The following is a 21,130-nucleotide window of genomic DNA, read 5'->3' on the forward strand; positions in this document are numbered from 1 at the left end:
GGGTCCGCGTCGGGGGCTGAGGCGGAGGGAGGGGGGAAGATGGCGGCGCCCGTCCTGCTGCGAGTGTCGGTGCCGCGCTGGGAGCGGGTGGCCCGCTACGTGGTGTGCGCGGCCGGCATCCTGCTCTCGCTCTACGCCTGCCACCTGGAGCGGGAGAAGGGCCTGGACCTCCACTACCGGGCCCTGTGTGACTTCAGCGAGCGGGTCCGCTGCTCCGCCGCCATCGCCTCCCGGTGAGGGGGCAGGCGCCGGGGGCCGGGGCAGGTGCCAGAGACGGGGGCCGGGTAGGGAGCCGAGAGGACGGGGCCGCCCGGGGAGGTGGGACAGCCCGGCGCCGGGGCTCAGGAGTGGGATGGGTGGGCTCGGGGATGACAGGTATCGAGGGGTGGGGGCGTTGGCTTCTGGGCGCTGGGTGGCGGAGGCAGGTGGGCGACGTGGAGAATCCAGGTGTGAGGCTGAGACTGGCGCTTCTCCAGCTGAGGGGTCATGGGAAGGACCCCCCCAAGCAAGCTCCCCTCCCCGGTGGGGCGGGTACCGGGGTGCGTTTCCTTTTCCCCAAGGGCAAAGGGGGGAGGAGAAGGAGGCTCCATCACTGCCTCCCTCAGCCGCTCACTGAGGCCTGCAGGACTGGATGATTTCATGGCTCGGGACGAATAGTAAAGGGGTGTCGTCAGTGTCTCCTCGAGGGTGGAAGATTCTGCCTTTAGGAGACGTGTGACTATTTCGCTCTGCCAGATTGTGATCTTCTTTTCAATTGCTTCTGGAGGATACAGCCTTGGGGAAATAATAATCGAGCCATTGGGCTTGTGATAAATGAGGGGTGGATCCCGGGCTGCTAGAAAGCTGCTGTTGTGTCATTCATTGAGGGAATGAGGTAGCAATTGCTCTCCTGTGTCTCTTGTGGGGCGCAAGAAGGGTTTGAGGATTAAGTACATGCAGTTTGTGTTTTGTAATCTGTGGTGATTAGGGTACCTGACATTTTTTGGTAAAACGTGGTTCATCAAAATTAAATGGCGTAAATAATCAGTGTTTGAGGAAAATATTTAAGATATTGGATGTTTAGGTTGTTTAATTTTAACATAAACAGCTGAAGTGCTTTTCAATAAATGTTGTTTTACCCCATAGTGCAAAATGCTTAATGTTTAATGCTAAGGGTAAGATTTATTTGCTTCAGGACTGAAGATCCCATTCCAAATTTTCATTTTTCTTAATATTCCAGGATGAGCTTGTCTATTTAAGTATCAGTAGTACAATTAAATTGGTAGCTGCTTTCTAGCAGCCTTCCACTTTTACAGGTATTTTGGGAGATTAATAGACTATACATTTTATATGGTACTAATCTGACTTCTATTTGCAAGCAGCTAGGTTATTTATCATAAACGGTGCTGAGAATTTATGTATCCCTTATTTTTTTTACACTAATAGTGCTGTAACTTTGGCATTCACTGTTCAAACTTACAAATGCGGTAAAGTGCATGTAGTTTTCTAATTTTTTTTAAAGCAAATTAATACGAATGACTTTTTAGCCTAAGAAACAAGAGGGTTATCCAAAGACAGCATTCACTTGTTGATTAGAAATCTCTCTCTATATTTTTTAACAAGTTGTAGAGCTGGAGGCATTTGGTCCTTGAACAAATGTATACTCTCCAAACAACTTCCTTATATTTTTGAAAAGTTTTGTGGTTTTTATTGATGCTTTTGGGATAACGTATCCATGATTATTAGTTCAAACACCTAAGGCTTAAATTCAGTGAGAATTTCAGAAATGTATTTTTTCCTATTTAACACACACATTTTAGCAGTCAAAATACTTATTTTAGGCAATTATCATATTGTCATATCAGGATTTAATCATAGGAAAAATAATCCTGTAATAAATTAAAGAGTTAGTACTTACTCTTAAAACTAGTTTTACCGTGACTGAAACCAGCATTGCAACATACTGTGTTGAGACGTGTATGTACAAATCTCTGAAAGGCCGTTTGTTGGCTCTGGGTGGGGACTTCATTTTTGCTTTCCTGATAGTCATGAGATTAGTCTTTCAACCAAGAAAGGTCTTGAGAATTGGTCCTGTCTCTTTGAGAAATAACTTAAAATCTTAGTCTTCTCTCTCTTTAGATTAAGATGGTCAAACATCTTGAGCAATTACATTAAAACTGTCATTAGGCCACTTACATTAAACTATTCAAGCATCATTAACAATATAATTGTTACTGAAGCTGTAACAAAAAATCAAAAGTCTGGTTCTGTGTGTTTTGACTGAGTGGGGCAACAGTCACAATAATCAGTTTTCCCAACCTTTGGACTAGAAGTCAGTGGGCATACAGTACTCCAAAGTACCATTTTCAGGATTAGCCCATAGGTTTTTACATGACTTTCTTTAATTTCTGTATTCCAAATGGTGCATATGTATAAGGCCTCAAGTTTCAGGTAAGTAAATAATGAATCACAAGACCGTACTTAATTTTTACAAAGTATTTGAATATGCAGAAGTGCTCTAACTTTTTTAAGGAATTTTTAATGGCCAAGGGTAGTTGGGTAATTAGAGCACTTCCTAATATTACTACAGCCGGAGTGTTGGGTTCCTGTGATGTGGTATTTGTGGGCTTTTATGTGTTTTCCATACAACTTTATAGACATTCCGAGAGCTTCAGAGCATGCAGTGATATCAAGGAAGTAGAAAAGTTTGATATGATTGAGTTAATTGTGCAAGGACCAAAGAAGTAACTCAGGACAGGTGGAGCGGTCATGCAAAGGGAGTCTGTGGAACAGATGATATTGACCATGCAAGTTCTCTTTAGTCAAACGATATTAGGAGAAGAATGCGCTTGCAGCAAATAATCTTTCCGAAATGTGAGAGGATTATCTGTGGCCTGGGAGCTGTGCATTTTTGTTGAAAGAATAGTCGCTCTTAAACCACCGCCAAATGGAGACTTGTTTCTTTTTATACTGTTGCCTTTCACTGTATTTCAGTTAAATAGTTGCTGATACCTCCAGCCAATAGTACTGTTTCATTGGCACGTAAATTCCAGTTAAAGTTGGCAGAGACAGTGAAGGCTCAAATTTCAGGTATGCTAGTAATTTCAATGTTAACTTCTTATTCTGATCGGCTATTTAAATTCACAGACAACTAACTACTCTATTTGCTGTTGATTTGTCTTCAGCTGAAAGACCAGTCTTTAATTTGTTAGTGTTGTGCAACAGTTTTCTTCCTTGTGCTAAATTTGTGACTGGAATTTGAATGAGATCTGATGGTTTGTAGATGAATCTCCTGGGAGGACAATACCTTTTCTTAAAAACATTCAGTTGATGTGTTTAGATTAAAAGTGAATGTGTAATTTATCTTATCTATAAATTTATTTATTCTCCTTTGATCTGGTCAGTTTGGGGATTAACTTTCTGGTCTTCAGGAAAGATATTTTTTCATTAATAAACTGTTAGCATTTCACAAGTCACTCATAAGCTGAATCAGGTATTGACTCAGCATTAAAAATGGAAATAATTCATGTAGGCTACTATAGACGGGAGAGGCCTGGAAAACCGCGTATCTGGAGATCAAATCATCATGAAGAATTAATCAGAGAAATCTAGCTCCTTGGCTTATATTTCACATATAAAAGTTTCTGTTGAGTTTATTTCAAGCTGGTATCATGCCACTCTAAAATGACAGTTTGCTCAACATTGGAAGACCGCTTTCTTAAGAATATACTATTATACACATGAATATAAATTTTATTTTGCTATACATGGCAAACTATAAAAAGGGCCTAATTTTATAATTAACACACTTTATACTCAAATAAGGAAGTAGAATGCTTATATTTAACTGAAATTTACTTTGTGAGTTTCAAGTAACTTCTTAAAATTCAGTATTTGATGGCAAATTGTACTTTAATATGATTACAGAATACAAGAAATCTGCTATCCTATTAATATCTCTTGCATGCTATGGAGTAACTTTTCTTTCTACCATTTTATATTCCTTTTGGAGATGGAATGCTCTCCAACTATTTGTGTTTGACACTTCAGTAACGTGGGAAGTCTTGGGAGACTTCCAAGTCTAACTGAGTCCAGGAGGGAGTTCACAAACTACCAATGGGTAAAAAGCAAAAGTAAGCAAGAACATTGTAAACTCATGTTACTACATCTGAGAAGAATGTTAGGAATTAAGGAAACATTCAAAATCTTCACTTGGCAATTACAGTAATGTTTTTAATAACTTCTTTTATATTTAAGAATAATTGTAAGTAGCTGGTAAAATTTTAATTACAATGAAATCTGTTAACAGCAATCACAAAAGGAACTGATAGTCTATCTGTTATTTACAGCAGACTATCCCAGAATAGCTTCAAATAACCCCAGAATGAAACATGCAAAGATGTTCGTGCTACTTTAATGTTAAAAAGTTAAATTTAAATTTTAAATCCTCTCATCTAAAGGCTTGTTGTTGTTGTTTTTTCCCCTACTTTGTCCTTTGCGTACTGCAATGAACTGTTTCAGGTCTTCAGATATGTTTCCACTTCCTGGCTATCTTCCAGGTTGATCTTTAAATGTCTTAGGGTATGGCTACGCTTGCAGCCGTACAGTGCTGCCGCGGGAGCGCTCCCACGGCAGCGTTTTGAAGTGTGAGTGTGGTCGCGGCGCCAGCGCTGGGAGAGAGCTCTCCCGGTGCTGCAGGTACTCCACCCCCGTGGGGATTAGTTTACAGCGCTGGGAGCATGGCTCCCAGCACTGGGGCAGTGTTTACACTGGCGCTTTACAGCGCTGTAACTTGCTGCGCTCGGGGGTGTTTTTTCACACCCCTGAGCAAGAAAGTTGCAGCGCTGTAAAGCACCAGTGTAGCCAAGGCCTTATTGAGTGGAGTATGTCAGCGTATGACTATTAATGCATAGCCCCCTAACTCAATGTGCGTTAACATGTTGGTGGCAACTCTGAGACAGATTTCTGGTGGCTAGTGTGAGTGACCATTGGGGCAGGTTTAATTTTACATCTTGAACAATATCTGCAGCCTTCACCAAGTGGCTGACTGTGGATGGTTTGGAAATAGTTAGTATTGATCTAGTTGGGCACATTACGTTTATCAAGTAAGTCCTAGAATAAAGATAAGTCCAATAGCTTTTAAGAGTGGACATTGACTTGGGTGCGACTCTTCGAACAATCTACTTCAGGAACTCTATCTTCAAGGTATTTCAAAATGTGGAAAGACGTCAGCTATCAACCTTTCTAAGGTGACTATGCTGAAAAACATTTGGTGGCTGTATATATATATATCTCATGCAAGAAATATATTTGGATAGTTGAATTTAAAAAGTCATTAATTTATAAACATGGTCTAGAAAATTGTGCTGTTTTTGTGGATGAGTCTGTGCAGTTCTCCAGTTGTCTGATGTGGAGTTGCTGAGCATTGCTGTGTAACCACTAATATTTTTCTTTGTACAATGGCATCTGTTCACCAGTTTATCAAATACTATTAATAGTGATTAGGGCTTAAAAGTTGTACTTCTATAAATATCTGGCATAGTTAGTGGTACAACCCCCCTATTTTGGACATTGATACTGGTATTAATTAAAATGCTTATACCAGTATTGTTTGTTCTTGTACAGGAAGAGGAAAAAGATATACAGCCCAGTGGGATCGCATCCATACTAGAACTTTTACCAGTATAACTACTTTGGTGATTTTTGTTTTTTTTAAATTACACCTTTAATCAAAATTGTTATACTGGTACAACTTTTAACAGTAGACCAGGCCTTAGATATAATCAAGGTCAAGTTCACAAGAACCACCCCTGAACCATATCTAAACCAATGGGACATAGATCAAAGCTTCTTTGACCTCACACCTAACCTGATGTTTATATTACAGGTTCCTATTCAGTTCTGTTGTGGGGCAGTTCCTGTAAACTTGATGTCTGTCAAGTTTGTTTGATTCCAAGTTAAGAAAATTTTATAGCAGTTATCTTTCTCTTTAATGGTAAGTCCACTGACATCAGCATTTTTCTATTGCTGTAGCTTCAAGAGAATATTCTAATATTTTTAACCCTGACTACTGCAACTATTAGTGACTGAGGTGTAAGAGTTAGCAACCATAATGGCAATCTGGGACAGAAAGCCAAATACCTGTCTAGCCATTTTTTGGAACTGGCTTATCAAATAGTGTTAATTTTAAATTTTACTGGTGGTTTTGTTTAATATTATTCATTCTTCAGTAGTGAGGCACCAATAGAGATTCCTTTTTGGTTTGTCTTTTGTGACTTCAACCACATTGAGTGCAAGCTAGTATTTTTGTTGGAGGTTGTTGACTCACTGCAACAAAAAATAAAGTTTCAGTAGTAGATCTTTCTTGAAGGTCAGGAGCATGTGGACATTCAGCTGCAATCATTCCTATAGTATTAAAGCTTCCCAGGTAGCTATGTTGTATGAAAACACAGGTCCCTTAGTGTTGACCCTAAAATGTCTTCTGAGGGGTTTAACTTGGCTTCTGTAGTTCACATTGAACAGAGCTTTCAGATTGTTGGGATGTATCTATACTACAAACTTAAGTCAACCTATGTTAGGTCGACTGCAGCTACCGCAGTAATTACTGCAGTTGGTAATGTCCACACTGCCCTTCTTCTGTCGGTGGTGCACCTCCTCACCGGGAGCGCTTCCACCGGCTTAAGAGGGGCAGTTTGGGGGGCTGAGAGCCCAGGGAGCCTTGGTGCAGCTGGGCTTGGAGCGGGGAGCCCCTCATCTGCCCCAGGGTAAAGCCCTGTGAGTGTCTTTCTTGTCAGTATCACAGCTCCAGCATAGAGCCGTGAAATTGACACAAATAACAGCAAATAGCGGATGTAAATAACCGGCAGTATCTACATGGGCACAGTGTTGCCCTAACTACACTGATGTAAGCCCTATGCCTCTTGTGAAGATGGAGTTATGTCCGTGTAGTAGGGCACTTAGATCAGCAGGAGCAAGGCGTGTAGTATGTACACTGACGTAATTAGGTTGATGTAAGCTGCCTTACGTTGACCTAACTCTGTAGAATAGACCAGGTCTTGGTTTTGGGCAGTCCCAGAGCAAAAATACCAGGATACTTGAAAACTTTTGCAATTATATGGGGATTAATCAGTTTTGTTGTATGAAAGAAGTTGTTTTGAAAGCCACGAGTATAGTTACTTCCCAAATCTTATTTTCAGTGCAGAAACTTGCCATCTGCTATAGCACATACTGTGCTATGTCAAACAGTCTATTCTTCCGTCAACCTAGCTACTGCCTCTTGGGGAGGTGGATTAACTACAGCAACAGGAGACCCTCTCTTGTTGCTGTAGTGAGTGTGTGCACTGAAGCACTACAGCAGGCACGGCTGCAGTGGTTTAAGTGTAGACATATGCTAAGTAACTGAGCAAAGCAAAGCTTACCTAGAATGAAGAAAATTGCTGTTGAGTGTTAGGTTGAATAACCAGCAGTGTCTGCTATAAAACTTGCATCTGTGTGTGAATCTGTTGTAGATCTAAAAGCTGAAATATGAGATTATAGCCTAGCTGCTGCTATAATTATTTATTAGAACTGTTGATTAATTGCAGTTAACTCACACGATTAACTAAAAAATGAATTGCAATTAAAAAAATTAATCGCTATTAATCACATTTTTAATTGTTCTGTTAAACAATAGAATACCAATGGAAATTTATTAAATATTTATGGATGTTTTTCTACATTTTCAAATATGTATTCTGTGTTATAATTGAAATCAATAAAGTGTACATTGCTCACTTTATATTTTTTTATTACAAATATTTGCATTGTAAAAATGATAAACAAAAGAAACAGTATTTTTTCAGTTCACCTCATACAAGTACTGTAGTGCAATCTCTTTATCGTGAAAGCATAACTTACAAATATGGATTTTTTTATTACGTAACTGCACTCAAAAACAAAACAATGAAAAACTTTAGAGCCTACAAGTCCACTCAGTCCTTCTCATTCAGCCAGTCGCTCGGACAAACAAGTTTGTTTACATTTGCTGGAGATAATGCTGCCCGCTTCTTGTTCACAGTGCCACCAGAAAGTGAGAACAGGCATTCGCATGGCACTTTTGTAGCCAGCATTGTAAGGTATTTACGTGCCAGATATGCTAAACATTTGTATACCACCATTCCAGCGGACATGTTTCCATGCTGATGACGCTCGTTTTTAAAAAAAAAAAAAAAGCTTTAATAAAATTTTTGACTGAACTCTTTGGAGAAGAATTGTATGTCTTCGGCTCAATTTTACCCGTATTCTGCCATATATTACATGTTATAGCAGTCTTGGGATGATGACTCAGGACATGTTATTCATTTTAAGAACACTTTCGCTGCAGATTTGACAAAACACAAAGAAGGTACCAATGTGAGATTTCTAAAGATAGATACAGCACTCGACCCAAGGTTTAAGAATATGAAGTGCTGTCCAAAATCTGAGAGGGAAGAGATGTGGAGCATGCTTTCAGAAGTCTTAAAAGAGCAACACTCCAATGCGGAAACTACAGAACCTGAACCACCAAATAAGAAAATCAACCTCCTGCTGGTGGCATCTGACTCAGATGCTGAAAATGAACATGCGTCGGTCTACACTGCTTTGGATTCTTATTGAGCAGAACCTGTCATCAGCATGGATGCATGTCCTCTGGAATGGTGGTTGAAGCATGAAGGGACATATGACTTTTTAGTGTATCTGGACATAAATATTTTGTGACACCGGCTACAACAGTGCCATAAGAACGCCTGTTCTCACTTTCAGGTGACGTGAACAAGAAGCGGGCAGCATTATCTCCTGCAAATGTAAACTGACTGAGCGATTGGCTGAACAAAAAGTGGGACTCCATGGACTTACAGGCTCTACAGTTTTACATTTTTATTTTTGAATGCAATTTTTTTTTGTACATCTACATTTTGTAAGTTCAACTTTCATGATAAAGAGATTTCATTTCTTTTGTTTTTTACAGTGCAAATATGTGTAATCAAAAATAAATAGTGAGCACTGTACACTTTGTATTCTGTGTTATAATTGAAATCAATTATATTTGAAAAATGTAGAAAACATCCAAAAATATTTAAATAAATGGTATTCTGTTTAACATCACAATTAATCGATTAATTTTTTATATCGTGGGATTAATTACGATTATTTTTTTATTTATTATTTTTTATGTGAAGTGTAAAAGGTGTATATAGAATAAAATATCTTCGTTCTTAAGTATACTAATATTTAAAATCAGTCATGAAGGTAAATGTATTTTTGAGCACTGTTGGCAAGGTTACAAATTGGAACTTTGAATCTATTCCTTGTTGGTTTTAAAGAGCTTCAGTTAAGACTGGCAGCGTGACCCAAGTGACCTTATAGCTATGAACTGGGCTTAATCCAAAATCTCCGTCGGAGTTGTGCAAAAGCTACAACCAAGGTTCTTACCCTTGCTACACATTAACACGCTTTCTAGGTCCTTTAATCAAAAGCTGATGTAAAGATCAAAGGCGCACCCCATGAGTTCAGGCCAGCTTTATTGACCTTATTAGGACTTGCATTCCCAATTGAATCTGGGTGTTTAGTCTTCTGGATGCTAGTCATTTGATTCCTGGCCATCAATTTTCAGGGTTTTAATTTTTTTTGGTTTGTTTTTATTGTGCTCAGCAAGCTTGGAATTACCTTCATTTTCAGTTTGAGACACTGATAGCTCTTGCCAGCTCCTAAGCCAGTATTAAACATGTAAGCTGTTTGTTTAGTCACTTGTAAAGCATCTTGAGATGCATAATAGCAAAGATGCTACTTGGAGTCTTTTTAGCTGCCTTTGCTAACTTATAATAGAGCAGCCAGTTCTTCAAGTGCACTCTTTTGGGTCTGTTGTTCTTGAACATTAATGAAATTCATAGCTGATCAGAACTAATGATTAACAGTTTCTAAAGTTTTCATTGATCATTTATCATGGATGGACAGAATGACACATCAGTGCCATGGTGTAACAAGTGTCAAATAGAGGTAATTGCATATATTTAATAAAACATTAAGAATTGGTTCCTTCTGAGCCTTTTTAAATGCCACAAGTCAAAATAGGCAACATCTAAAGGGGTTGACAACATTGCAGTCTTTCAAAAGGGACATAGTGTGAATAGAATTGTGTGCAGTATTCACAATTTTAGTGATTCTGGTAAAGCTAGATAAACTATTCTAAATTTGTCAGGTTCTTTACTGTGAGATCTTCTTTACATAAATGTTTAAGAACCCTTTGAAGTCATAAAGTTGTTTAAAACATTAGGGGTATTAGTTGCAAAAACTTAAGTAGAGCTGACAAGCTGTGATAACTTGAATGAGGAAAATTTTAAAATGGTATTTTGAAGTTATCTTTGAAGCATGCAGCAAAATCTTTCCTAAAGGAAGCTTGTAAAAACTGTTTTAAAATGCATGCAAATTGCCTCTCCTCTGAGTGAAACTTGTTTGTGGCATAAGTACACATGCCAAGTATAGTTTTTGTGTAACACCAAATCATGCAGTACTTTCATTTGCATTACATTTGCAACTGAACATTTGTCTGATCCAGCAGTCACAAATCAATAAAGTGAAGGAGTTGGAGATCTTGAGCGGTACATTTTCTTGTGGTTTGAGTTTATTGCATCAGCCAGCCCTTTATTAACTATTATGTTTAATTGAATTTCCTTTTTTTATTGTGAACTTTGCTATAACCTAAATAGGGAGTTTATAGCAGTGTATTAAACAGTAGCATTTTACAAGCTGAAAACCGTTTTGGCCCTGAAGAACTTTTGAGCAGTAAAGCCAACAGCCAAACTAGCTCTGTTCAATAAAGTAAGACTGGAATTATACTTCAAAAAGATTCCTTAATCCAAAGCAATAGAGCCAATTTGTAAAGGCTTCTCTAGCAAAGCCACAATCTGTTCTTCCCACGTAAATAAACTCCAAAAAATCTTACAGCATGCAATATTTCACTATGATTCAAATCTGTGGAGGATTGCACAGGTGGTAGATGTGCTCCAATCTGGGAAAAGGCTCTGGGAAAAGCTTGGCATAAACCTAAACAAACAGCAACACTGCATTTGGTACAGTGGCCTTCTTGGGATAATGAAGAACAGCTCCACAAATCCCGGAACTGTTAGAAGTCCTATTATTGAAAGGTTTAATAATAGCTGTGAGATGGAAATCTGCCCACATGCCCATTCTTACTGTGGATGGAAAAACTGACCTTCCCAATATCAAATCCACAGATTACCATGCCGTTTGGAGCCTATTTATTAAAGAACCTATTTTGCTTATATAAAACAGAAGCTAGCCAGAAAATCATCTGCACCAGAATAACAGAATACAAAAGTCAAAGAACATGTGGTTAATTTGAAAATCGCATGTTAATCTGTTAACATAGGAATTGCCGTACTCTAACAGACTTGTGGTCCATCTAGTCTAGTAACCTGTCTCTGACATTGGCCAGACCAGATGCTTCAAAGGAAGGTATAAGAATGCAGGCAGCTGTGGGATAATCTGTGCCTCATGAAAGTCTCATTTGACTCCCTAATCATATGGTTTAAATTCTGAAGCCTGCACTTTGTACCTACTCCTTTTGCACGTAGCACTTCAGATTACTATCACTGAAAGATTAGACTTGAAGTCTTGATTTTCCAGACTGAAGTACAAATATACCAATGCCGCTGTTGTTTCACATTTAAAAACAATTGTGAATCTTCTAAATCACAAATACTTTTTGCACAAATTGAGCCTTCTGTCCCTTCAGGCTGCAATAAAAATTGCTCTAGCTCTGTTAGCAAGCATTCACTCAATAAAGAGTACTATCCACCTGAATCTACAAAGAGCACTTAATGAGGTGAAGCGCTGTTTTAATGCAAGCTGAAGTCTTTGTTACCAAGAGACTAGATGGCATGAAACAGAGTGATTGTCAGCTAAGAGTCAGTTAACTTAGTTATTTATAGGGCTGTCAAGCGATTTAAAAAAAATTAGTTGCCATTAACCGCGCGATTAAAATAAAGGTATTCTATTTAAATATTTTTGGATGTTTTCTACGTTTTCAAATATATTGATTTGAAACTGAATACAAAGTGTACAGTGTTCACAAGTCCTGTAAGATCAGGGCTAAGAAACCCAAATCTGGTTCTGGTTCTGAGACTGGTAGCCTTGTAATTTGCACGCTGTTTATCACAAATATTTACTTCAGTTTAAATTATGGTCACCTGAGAAAGAAAAGTTTAGTGCTGAGGAGGGACATTACCATGAACTGTAGAGGTGGGACTTGTGAGAAGTGCTGCATCAGAAGCACTAGAGCTCCACCCAGGAGTTTTATAAAGAAATTAAATGCTGCCAAATCACTAACAGATTAAATATCAGCAATAATAAGTTGACTGGTAGTAATGCATTTTGACATTTTAGACAGAGACTGAAAGGAACAAGTACAAGAGAATTTCACATCTTTTCACCCCTTACACATCTCTGGCGTGAAACTATGCCATGATGAGGCGAGTGTGGTAACAATGGGAATCTGCTGCAGGATTTCCAGTCCTTTGAACTGTTGCACTTAGGATATGTTTACACTACTAAATTAAGTCAACTTAAGTTGATATACAGCCACCGCAGTAATTTAAAGGGGTGTTTCATGACCCTACTATGCTCCTTCTGTGCATCTTCACCAAGAGTGCTTCCACCAACTTAACCCTTACCCCAGGCCTGACAGTTGGAGGCCCCCTCACCCTGAGTCTGACAGCCAACAGGTGATGTAAGTAATGCGGTGTCTGTCCTAAAAACATCAACCTAAGTGCTACCTCTCTCGTAGAGGTGGAGTTTAGTCAATGTAGTGAGCGATTTACATCTGTGGGAGCTACATTTTAGTGTAGACGCTTACACAGGTCTACGTAAAGCAGCTTACATTGACCTAACTCTGTAGTATAGACCTGGCCTTACACAAATTAGTAAAGTTAAACCTCTGCCTAAGTGTTCGTAGGATTGAGGTCAAAGCAGGTAAGAGCATAATACCTAGGATTGAAAGTTCACTTGCTATAGGAAGCTTTCCATCAGTGAATAGGGTCATAAACTTCCATTTTTGCCTAGTATAAGATTTAATAAAAAAAAACCCAACTCTTTTGCTCACACTTGGCTTACTGAGGAAACCGGGCATTTTGCTATTTTTAACACTAGAAGAACAAATTGTTTAAGCAATATGGGTTTTAATATTTATACTTGAATGCATGAGAAATGAAATTCATTGTGAGGTTTAGGAGAACATGGATTCATGTAGCATTTCCAAGGAACGCACTCGTATTGGGGAACAAATTAGTGTGGTTTTACTATGGTTGACTATCTAGTCATACTCTATCTAGGAACTGGCATTAGGAACTGGCATGTAATTCTCTCTGTAGTTTTTGGGGGAGATGGATGAGGCGGTTGGTGGGCATAGTAGTTAAACCAATAAGCCCACTTTTCCAAAGTGGCTGACTTGCTTTAACTATATCTGATCTGAGGATGTTTTGAAAATGTTGCTTATAGAAGCTTACCTTATTTGCAAGTGTTTTGGCGATGAAAAGCACTAAATCATCCTCATTGGGGCTGTTAAAGTGTGGGAAACTTTGGCTTGATAGTTGGAGAAAATGCAGGTGACATCTAACTTATGAATAGTAATAGCAGGCTAATGTTCTGTAATTTAACATTGTTTCAGTATTCAAGTTTCCATATATACTCGTTCATAAGCTGAATTTTTTTAGTAAAAAAGGGAGGCAGCAGAGAAGGGGGTTGGCTTATGAATGGGTATAGAGAGGGAGAGGTGGGACATAGCCCCTCCCCACAACAGGGGGAGCAAGGAGAGGCAGCACAGCCAGAAGGGAAGAGGTGGGGCCAGAGTCTCTCTGTTTCTCCACGCTGCTCTCCCCCCAACCTCCGAAGCAGCTGCAGCTCTGTGCCACTCGGCCCCGCCCGCCGGAGCATGCTGTGGCCATGCCGCCTGGCTCAACCAGCTGGAACGTGCTGCGGCCGCGCTGCCCGGTCTGGCCCGCTGGAGCAGGCTGTGGCCGCGCTGCCCAGCCTGCCAGAGCAGCTCCAGCCAGGCCAGAGACATCCCCCCCAGATAAGGTGGGAAGGAATGGGATGGGGGAGAGTGGGGGGGTCCCAGGCTAGGGGTGGGGGATGGTCACAGGGGTTACTCCCCTGACCCCCAGCTTCTCCCCCACAAAAAATTTCCCCACCAGTTGTTCTAGCCCATCAGGGTAAGCAGCTGGCACACACTTTGTTTACTTAGGTTTACCTCCGTGCCTGCGGACGCTCGAGATAAACAAACCATCTCGGCCCACCAGCGGCTTATCCTCATGGCCGGGGAGCCAAAGTTTGCTGACCCCTGAATTATAGGGTCGGTTTATGAATGGATTATAAAATGTTTCCATTTTTACTTATCCATCTTGGGGGGGGCGGGGTGGGGGTCAGCTTGAACCGGCTTATGATCGAGTATATACGGCACTTTGCTTATCTCCTCTTTCAGTTGTCACTTTTAAAAAATTATCCTTATTTTGCTCTGGCCACTAATATTTCTTGAAGTATTCAGCCTTAGAGAGAAGGAACCATTTGTTCCTAGCACAAATACACAATTGTTGATTTAAAAATTCCTTCTTACTGTATTTTCTATTATGTACTATTACTCTTATAACTTTATCATTTGTAAAATTGAAGCTTGCCCAGTTGAGATGCTACATCAGATTCACATTCTGTATAATATTGTGGAGAGAGATTCTGCTAACGGTTTCCTCAATAAATCCTGACTTACCATTATAGCTTATATGCATTGGCAAGATTTTCAAACTGATAACTTCTAGAGAAATAAATGACTCATTATAATGTCTGGCACTTTTTGTGGCTATACTGGTACTGAATGTACAAAATCCCAATTTTAGCATGGATGTATGGGATAGTGGTGTATCCAGTGCACCCACACTGTGACAAAGTATTTGTTTTTTAAAGTGAAGTTTGAGCTACATATAGGAAATGCACTAGTTACACCAGAGCATCCTCCTATGATGCTAAAGTGAAATTTGGGTGAGAAAGAAGCAGATCTTAAATCTGGGATTATTGGTGTTTATTATTTTACAGATGGGGTCGAGGATTTGGTCTGCTGGGTTCCATCTTTGGAAAGGACAGTGCAATAAATCAGCCAAACAGTGTCTTTGGACTTGTATTTTATATTCTACAAATGTTACTTGGTAAGTATTTAACTCTATTTATGGTCTAAAGTCTATAACAGCATAGATGTTAATAAAACAGGACATTGATATAAACCTTGCTAAGCCTGGATGAAACCATGATAAACTGCACTGGTGCAAGTCACAATTTACACCAGTCTAGCTGTCCAGCCACAGTGGTAGCTCTAAAACTCCTCTAATAACTTCAAGAGTTACTTTGTTTGCTTTTAGTCTTCTATATCATTAATATGAGCACTGGCACAAAGACCGCATGTGGGAAGCAGGCAAACAAGTGATATAAGATGTGTGACTAGTAACACATGCAAACCCATCTCTGCCTGCCGCCTGTAAGCTGATATAAAACCAATGAAAATGTTCATAGATCTAACTTGATCAACCTATAACTTTCCCATAATCCAGGAACATGAAAGATGATGAAAATACCACTCACTGCTGATCAAAATACAGAACCTAGAAACTCTGCTCCAAATTGTGATTTGCTACCAGCGTGCACTCATGGTATTTTAAGCAGAGCTGTATGAATACAAAGTCACTGAATAGAAATAGTTAAAATGTTAGTTCTTTCTCAGGTTTTTTTTGCTTCAGCTATGGAATGAGGGCATTAAAGTAGCAATAATAACTTTGTCTTTTGTTGCAGGTATGACAGCCAGTGCAGTAGCAGCTCTAATCCTCATGACATCCTCCATAGTGTCAGTAGTAGGGTCATTGTACCTGGCATACATTCTGTACTTTGTGCTGAAGGAATTTTGCATTATATGCGTCATCACATATTTGCTGAACTTCATTCTCTTTATCATCAACTACAAACGACTAGTTTACTTGAATGAGGCCTGGAAACGGCAACTCCAACCCAAACAGGAATAACCCATGTTTGAACTTTTGACCGATAGTCTGAAGACCTGACTTCCATTTAAGTTTATTTTGCAGTAATTTTTTATTTTTCATATCAGACACTTTTCCCAAGAATCATAACTGATATTTTTAATAACTGTAAATTGGAAGGGGCCCTAGATAATTTCTGTGCTAATCTTCAATTTAAATATGGCTACAAAAGAGAAAGCTCTAATACAATCAAAGACAAGCTTTAACTTTACTTTGAAGAAATTTCTTAGCCACACAAAATCTAGACTCCTCGCAACTTGTAAAGTGGGTAACGCTAGAAAATATCCTGTGTATAAATTCAACTTCAGATATGACGAGATGTGATCATGACATTTAAATATCCTAGAATAGAGGTACCATATTTAATGTTGCCATGTTTACAGTATGTGTATTACATTTTTAGCCGATGGACTTAAACATGTAGATTTGACTAAAACATGATATTGTAAATAACTAGAAATATTGGATCCATTTCTGCAAAACTCACTGTACAGTCAATTTTGTTAGTGTAGCAACTTTAAGAATGTTCAGCTTATAGTTGATTGATTGAAATAATGGAAGGAATGAGCCCATATAGTGTCTTGTGAGAAGCACTAGTAGTAGTGAGTGCAGCAACACAAGTGATGGTTACCTTTGCTCCATCTTTTTTTCTCTATTAATGAAAATGGAATTAAAGCTAAAACTTCAGGTATATCCAGTAATGAAATTGTGATTTAATATCCGTACAATATGAAGACTGTTTAATATGGCCTGCAAAAAGCCACCATTGGGAAATTAATATGTGGGCACGGGAGAGGAGGGTATTCTGAAACTGGAGAAATCTCTTGTATAAGATATTTCAGTAGCACTTCTTGGAATGGCTTAATTTTCATGCAGATCTGTTTTTCATTTTAAACTGGTATCAGACAGCCCAACACAGTGTTACCAACAACAATCTGACATTACGTTGAAGGCTGCAAAATAGAGTTGTAATTTACAGTGGGTACCAGAGACTTACTGGGCTAGCTGAGTAATGCACTGACTAAACTGAAATTTCACTGATCTTTTTCAGGATCTTTGATTTGTGTTATATTTAGAAATGAACTTTAGAACTGACACATATTGGCCTTTCAAGGGGCCTTATCTGTTTGAGTGGGATAAGTAGGTAAATGTGCTCTTGAAAACGAAACCCAGTAGTGCTATCATTGCTCTTTCTAATAACTATTTTTAAAAAGTAAACAAAATCGTAAACAGTGTTTCTGCACTCAATATCCTGAAGTAGAATGTTGAAAGTGCCTTCTGTCTTAAATTCTTAAACCAAATATTTTCTGTGTTGAACCTGGCAGGCAGAAGTGTCCTTGCTATTTAACAAATAAACTTGCAGTATGTAGAAAAGTATTCTATGGTCCATTTTAGTCCTTAGAATGAGAAGTGGTAGCAATATCATTGGTTCCTTAAGACAGTGTGTTAAACAGACATGTAGGGCTGATAATCTGATACTTCATTTACCCTCAAACAAGCTAAATACTGTGTTCTCTGAAACTCGGTGAATCCAAAATACATTGATTCAACAGTTTCCAATAGCTGGTGCCATGCTTTTTCTGCCCTCGTGTCAGCTAGATTGAACTAGATCTTTTAAAGAATATATCTTCAGATTTAGAAGCAACTACTAAATGTGAGTCTACTTAAGGGACACAATTCTTATGTGTTGTACTGTAAAATGAATTAAAAACACTAAAGTGTTGAAACTAAACTTAACTATGAAAGTATGATGTATAATAGTGATGATATTTAGGATGAATTCACAACAGTATTTAAATTTACTGTTGAGGTAAATTTCTGGTTCTTACCCTGGATGTAGGTGGAGATTGATTTATGGATGGAGTTCTATGGTATGAGTAACATCTGTTACATGTTACACTAAACAACTTGTCTCTTTTGTCTAACAACTCTAGACAGTGTATTCATTAAATACATTTTGTATTGACTGGAGTAGAGCTAAAGCTTGTCTTGATGTTTAGTTCTCTCTCAAATGCCTTGAACTTTGACATGAGCAACTTTAAACTGGGTACCTCAAAGCTTTACCCTTTCCTGGCTCGAGGTTTGGGGAAATACCACTGTTGAATCTGTTATATGGATTTATTTTGATACATTCATGTGATCTGCTACACTAAGGCATCTCTTCAATGAAAGAAAAGGTGAACATGTGCTGCTTGAAATGATTAGTCACAATGCTAATATCTGAGAATAAGCAGCAGTGGAGACAAGTATAATAAGTATTATTTGGTCTAATTAATGACTTAATGCATAAAAACCCTCAAACCAAAAACCATCCACTGAAAATATAGGTGTTGACGATCTTCACTGTGTCCGTGTGCTTAACTGTGTGGGCCTAGTCTGTAACTTCAAAGTTTGTTCAGCTGAATCATCCAGGGCCAGATTTGCAAAAGGCACCCGCCTGCAGCCCCCGTTTGAGTGTAGATCAGGCTTGGCCTCCATAAGAGTTTGCCATGAGGCTGCGTGCACACTCTTGCAAACTTGACCCTTAATTTTAAATCTTTTTTCTTGTGTGCTTTTCTAGTGTTTACTTTATAATTCATCCTAACATGGAAATAACACTTGCTAGAAATAACCCCTTCCTCTTCTTGTCTTTCTCTTTTGTGTCAGAGAAAATGCAATTTGTGTGAATAAAGGGCAAAACAATTAGATTCTTGGTAGAAACAGCCCATTCTTGACCTCTCTTTACTGCTGCCAATGAGAGGCAGCATTTTTCTTCCAGTAAAACAGCTCAGGGCATAATTAGTAATGTGCCAGATATCAGGCTAGTACTTACTCCCTCCCCCTCCCAACCAGAGTAAATGTCATGCCAAATGTACTGAGATCTGTTAATTTGAGCTTTTTCAAATTAAAGGTAACTTCTGGTAAACTTTCATGGAAAGACTGGGGTACAAGAATAAGGCAAAATGCTAGCAAACAATATCCAGACTTAAAAAACAAACACAAAACCGTCTCCACCCTAACTGTGACTTCAGCACTCATAAAATTTTGTGCTTTCTTCAAAACACAAAAACTCTTCAAAATTTGGACTTCCATCCTTTCAGATTTTGGAGGATGATAAGAGGAGAGGGACAGGAATCAAATCTCAAGACTTGCTTAGAAAGCAAACATTCCTGAAAAGGCTTCTTACTGTAAGATATTTGCTACAAGAAGGCCAATGAAACATTTCTCACCACTTTAAGTATCAGAGGTGAGAACAAATCTCTCCATTTAGAGGAGAGAAATTTCCGTATGCTGTAGTACTCGTCTTCTACTGTACTAAGTCTCTAATAGGTCTTGATTGGTCAAAACGGATGGTTAGGTGCTTCAGGAGGCAAGTGTGGCTCCTAATTTGTTTGAACTAAACTTAAATAAACAATCTGATAAAACTTGACTTTGGTTCAGGCAACATTGTTTAAACATGATCTAGACAAAACTAGTCCAAAAAAAGTGAAGTATTCTGTTACCGTAAAACTGTATTAAGCATGGCCTAAATATTAGGTGTGTGTTCTGTATAGTATGTTCCATCTAATATTTATTACTAATGCTTTAAACTCCAAAGTAAACATCCATTTAAAGTGGAGTCATTGGGCAGATGTTCCTTTTATCAGTATAGGTTGAGATACTCTATATCAGAGGTTTAGAATACAATTTTGCTAACAGGTAAAGAAAACCAATGTAAATATATAAGAATGTTTATTTGTTGCACAACTTTTTTTGGTATAAAAAATAAATGTAGAAATGACCTGTGGATGTCTTGCTGCAATCATTCTTACACTGCAGTAGTGCAGTTCAAACAAAGAGCTTGAATGAACCCAATCAGAGGCCTTTTTGGACTCAATCTGAGCCTTAGAAACTGTTTTTAAAGCCAGTACTGTAATCTTTGTAGAAATGTACTCAGTTGTGATTTTTTTTTTTCAAAAGAAGATGTATGTTAGCAGTAGAAGGTTGAAGCATTGAGTCCCCAGAGATACTAGTGCAGAAAATTCCTGTAGCTTCATGTATTGCTGAATGTTGTGTGCACGTGGGAACGTAAAGGTTGAGCACCATTGACTTGAGGATTTACTGTTTACAGTTCTTCACGCAACATGCAGACATGTTCCTATAATCACTTCCTACTTTTGTTAGGCCTGAAGATCTCCTTTAGCTCCACTCTGACAATGTCTCAGTATTCTAAATCTGCAGTATGTGTTCCTGTTTTTTGTTTAAATTTGCAACAAGCTGTGGAGAACTTAAGCAGGAAATGACTCTCCTTGATATGTGTGCTTACCATACAAATGGATGTTGAACCCTTACCATCTGTCTTGTTGGAGTGAACAAAAGTGTAGTTTTTCCTACTGAAATTGCAAGTCCTGTGCATATTGTAGGGATCTGAGTCCTAGTTTGTAATGCATTAACCATGTCAAATCTGTCTCTGTATCTTGATGTGGCAGTTGTTGGTATGTCATTCTGTCAGTGTTGAAATGGGGAAAGAAAATTAAAGTTTAGAAATTAAGAAGTTTTTTAATGACTTTCAAACACTGGTAATTGGATTAATATGGTATTCAGTAAGGTACTGGATAACATTTGAGTGACTGCTTTTTAACATGGATACACTTTTTTATATTCTGCGTTTTAGTTAATTAGGAAATCTGTAAAATTTAAGTATGCAATGTAAATGTGACATACTCATAGTCTGGGTTTTCTTTTGGAAACTAAAAGAAAATTGTTCTGAGTTCTGTAGTGAGTGTACCTCCTTTTTTACTGCTGCATGTGGCAGTTAGAATTGCCTTTGGCTTCTCATGTGTTGCTTCAAGAGTAAAGAATGCTATGCTGCCATCCAATAAATAGTGGCAGCTATTTTCTTTTCTTTATGTATGGGCAGAAATTTAAGTCACTTAAGTCAGGCCACGAGAAGGAGACATTGCATAAAGGAGAAATATAAGTGATGGTATGTTGAATCATTCTTGTCAGGTGATGGTGTGCAGAAATGAGGACACCCACGCAGTTTAATGCACATCAGTTACTGTCCAAAATCTAGTAAG

General features: G+C 38.6%; 1 protein-coding gene across 1 annotated transcript; it reads left to right on the forward strand.

The window, feature by feature from the left end:
- VKORC1L1 (vitamin K epoxide reductase complex subunit 1 like 1) lies at window positions 1-19,857 on the forward strand. The gene is made up of 3 exons (XM_044993615.1): window positions 1-233; window positions 15,100-15,209; window positions 15,847-19,857. The coding sequence occupies exons 1-3, from the start codon at window positions 40-42 to the stop codon at window positions 16,071-16,073; spliced, it is 531 nt and encodes a 176-aa protein (XP_044849550.1). The 5' UTR covers window positions 1-39; the 3' UTR covers window positions 16,074-19,857.
- Window positions 19,858-21,130: the final 1,273 nt, after the last annotated feature.

This window comes from Mauremys mutica, chromosome 19, assembly GCF_020497125.1.
Source record: "Mauremys mutica isolate MM-2020 ecotype Southern chromosome 19, ASM2049712v1, whole genome shotgun sequence".
Taxonomy (NCBI): domain Eukaryota; kingdom Metazoa; phylum Chordata; order Testudines; family Geoemydidae; genus Mauremys; species Mauremys mutica.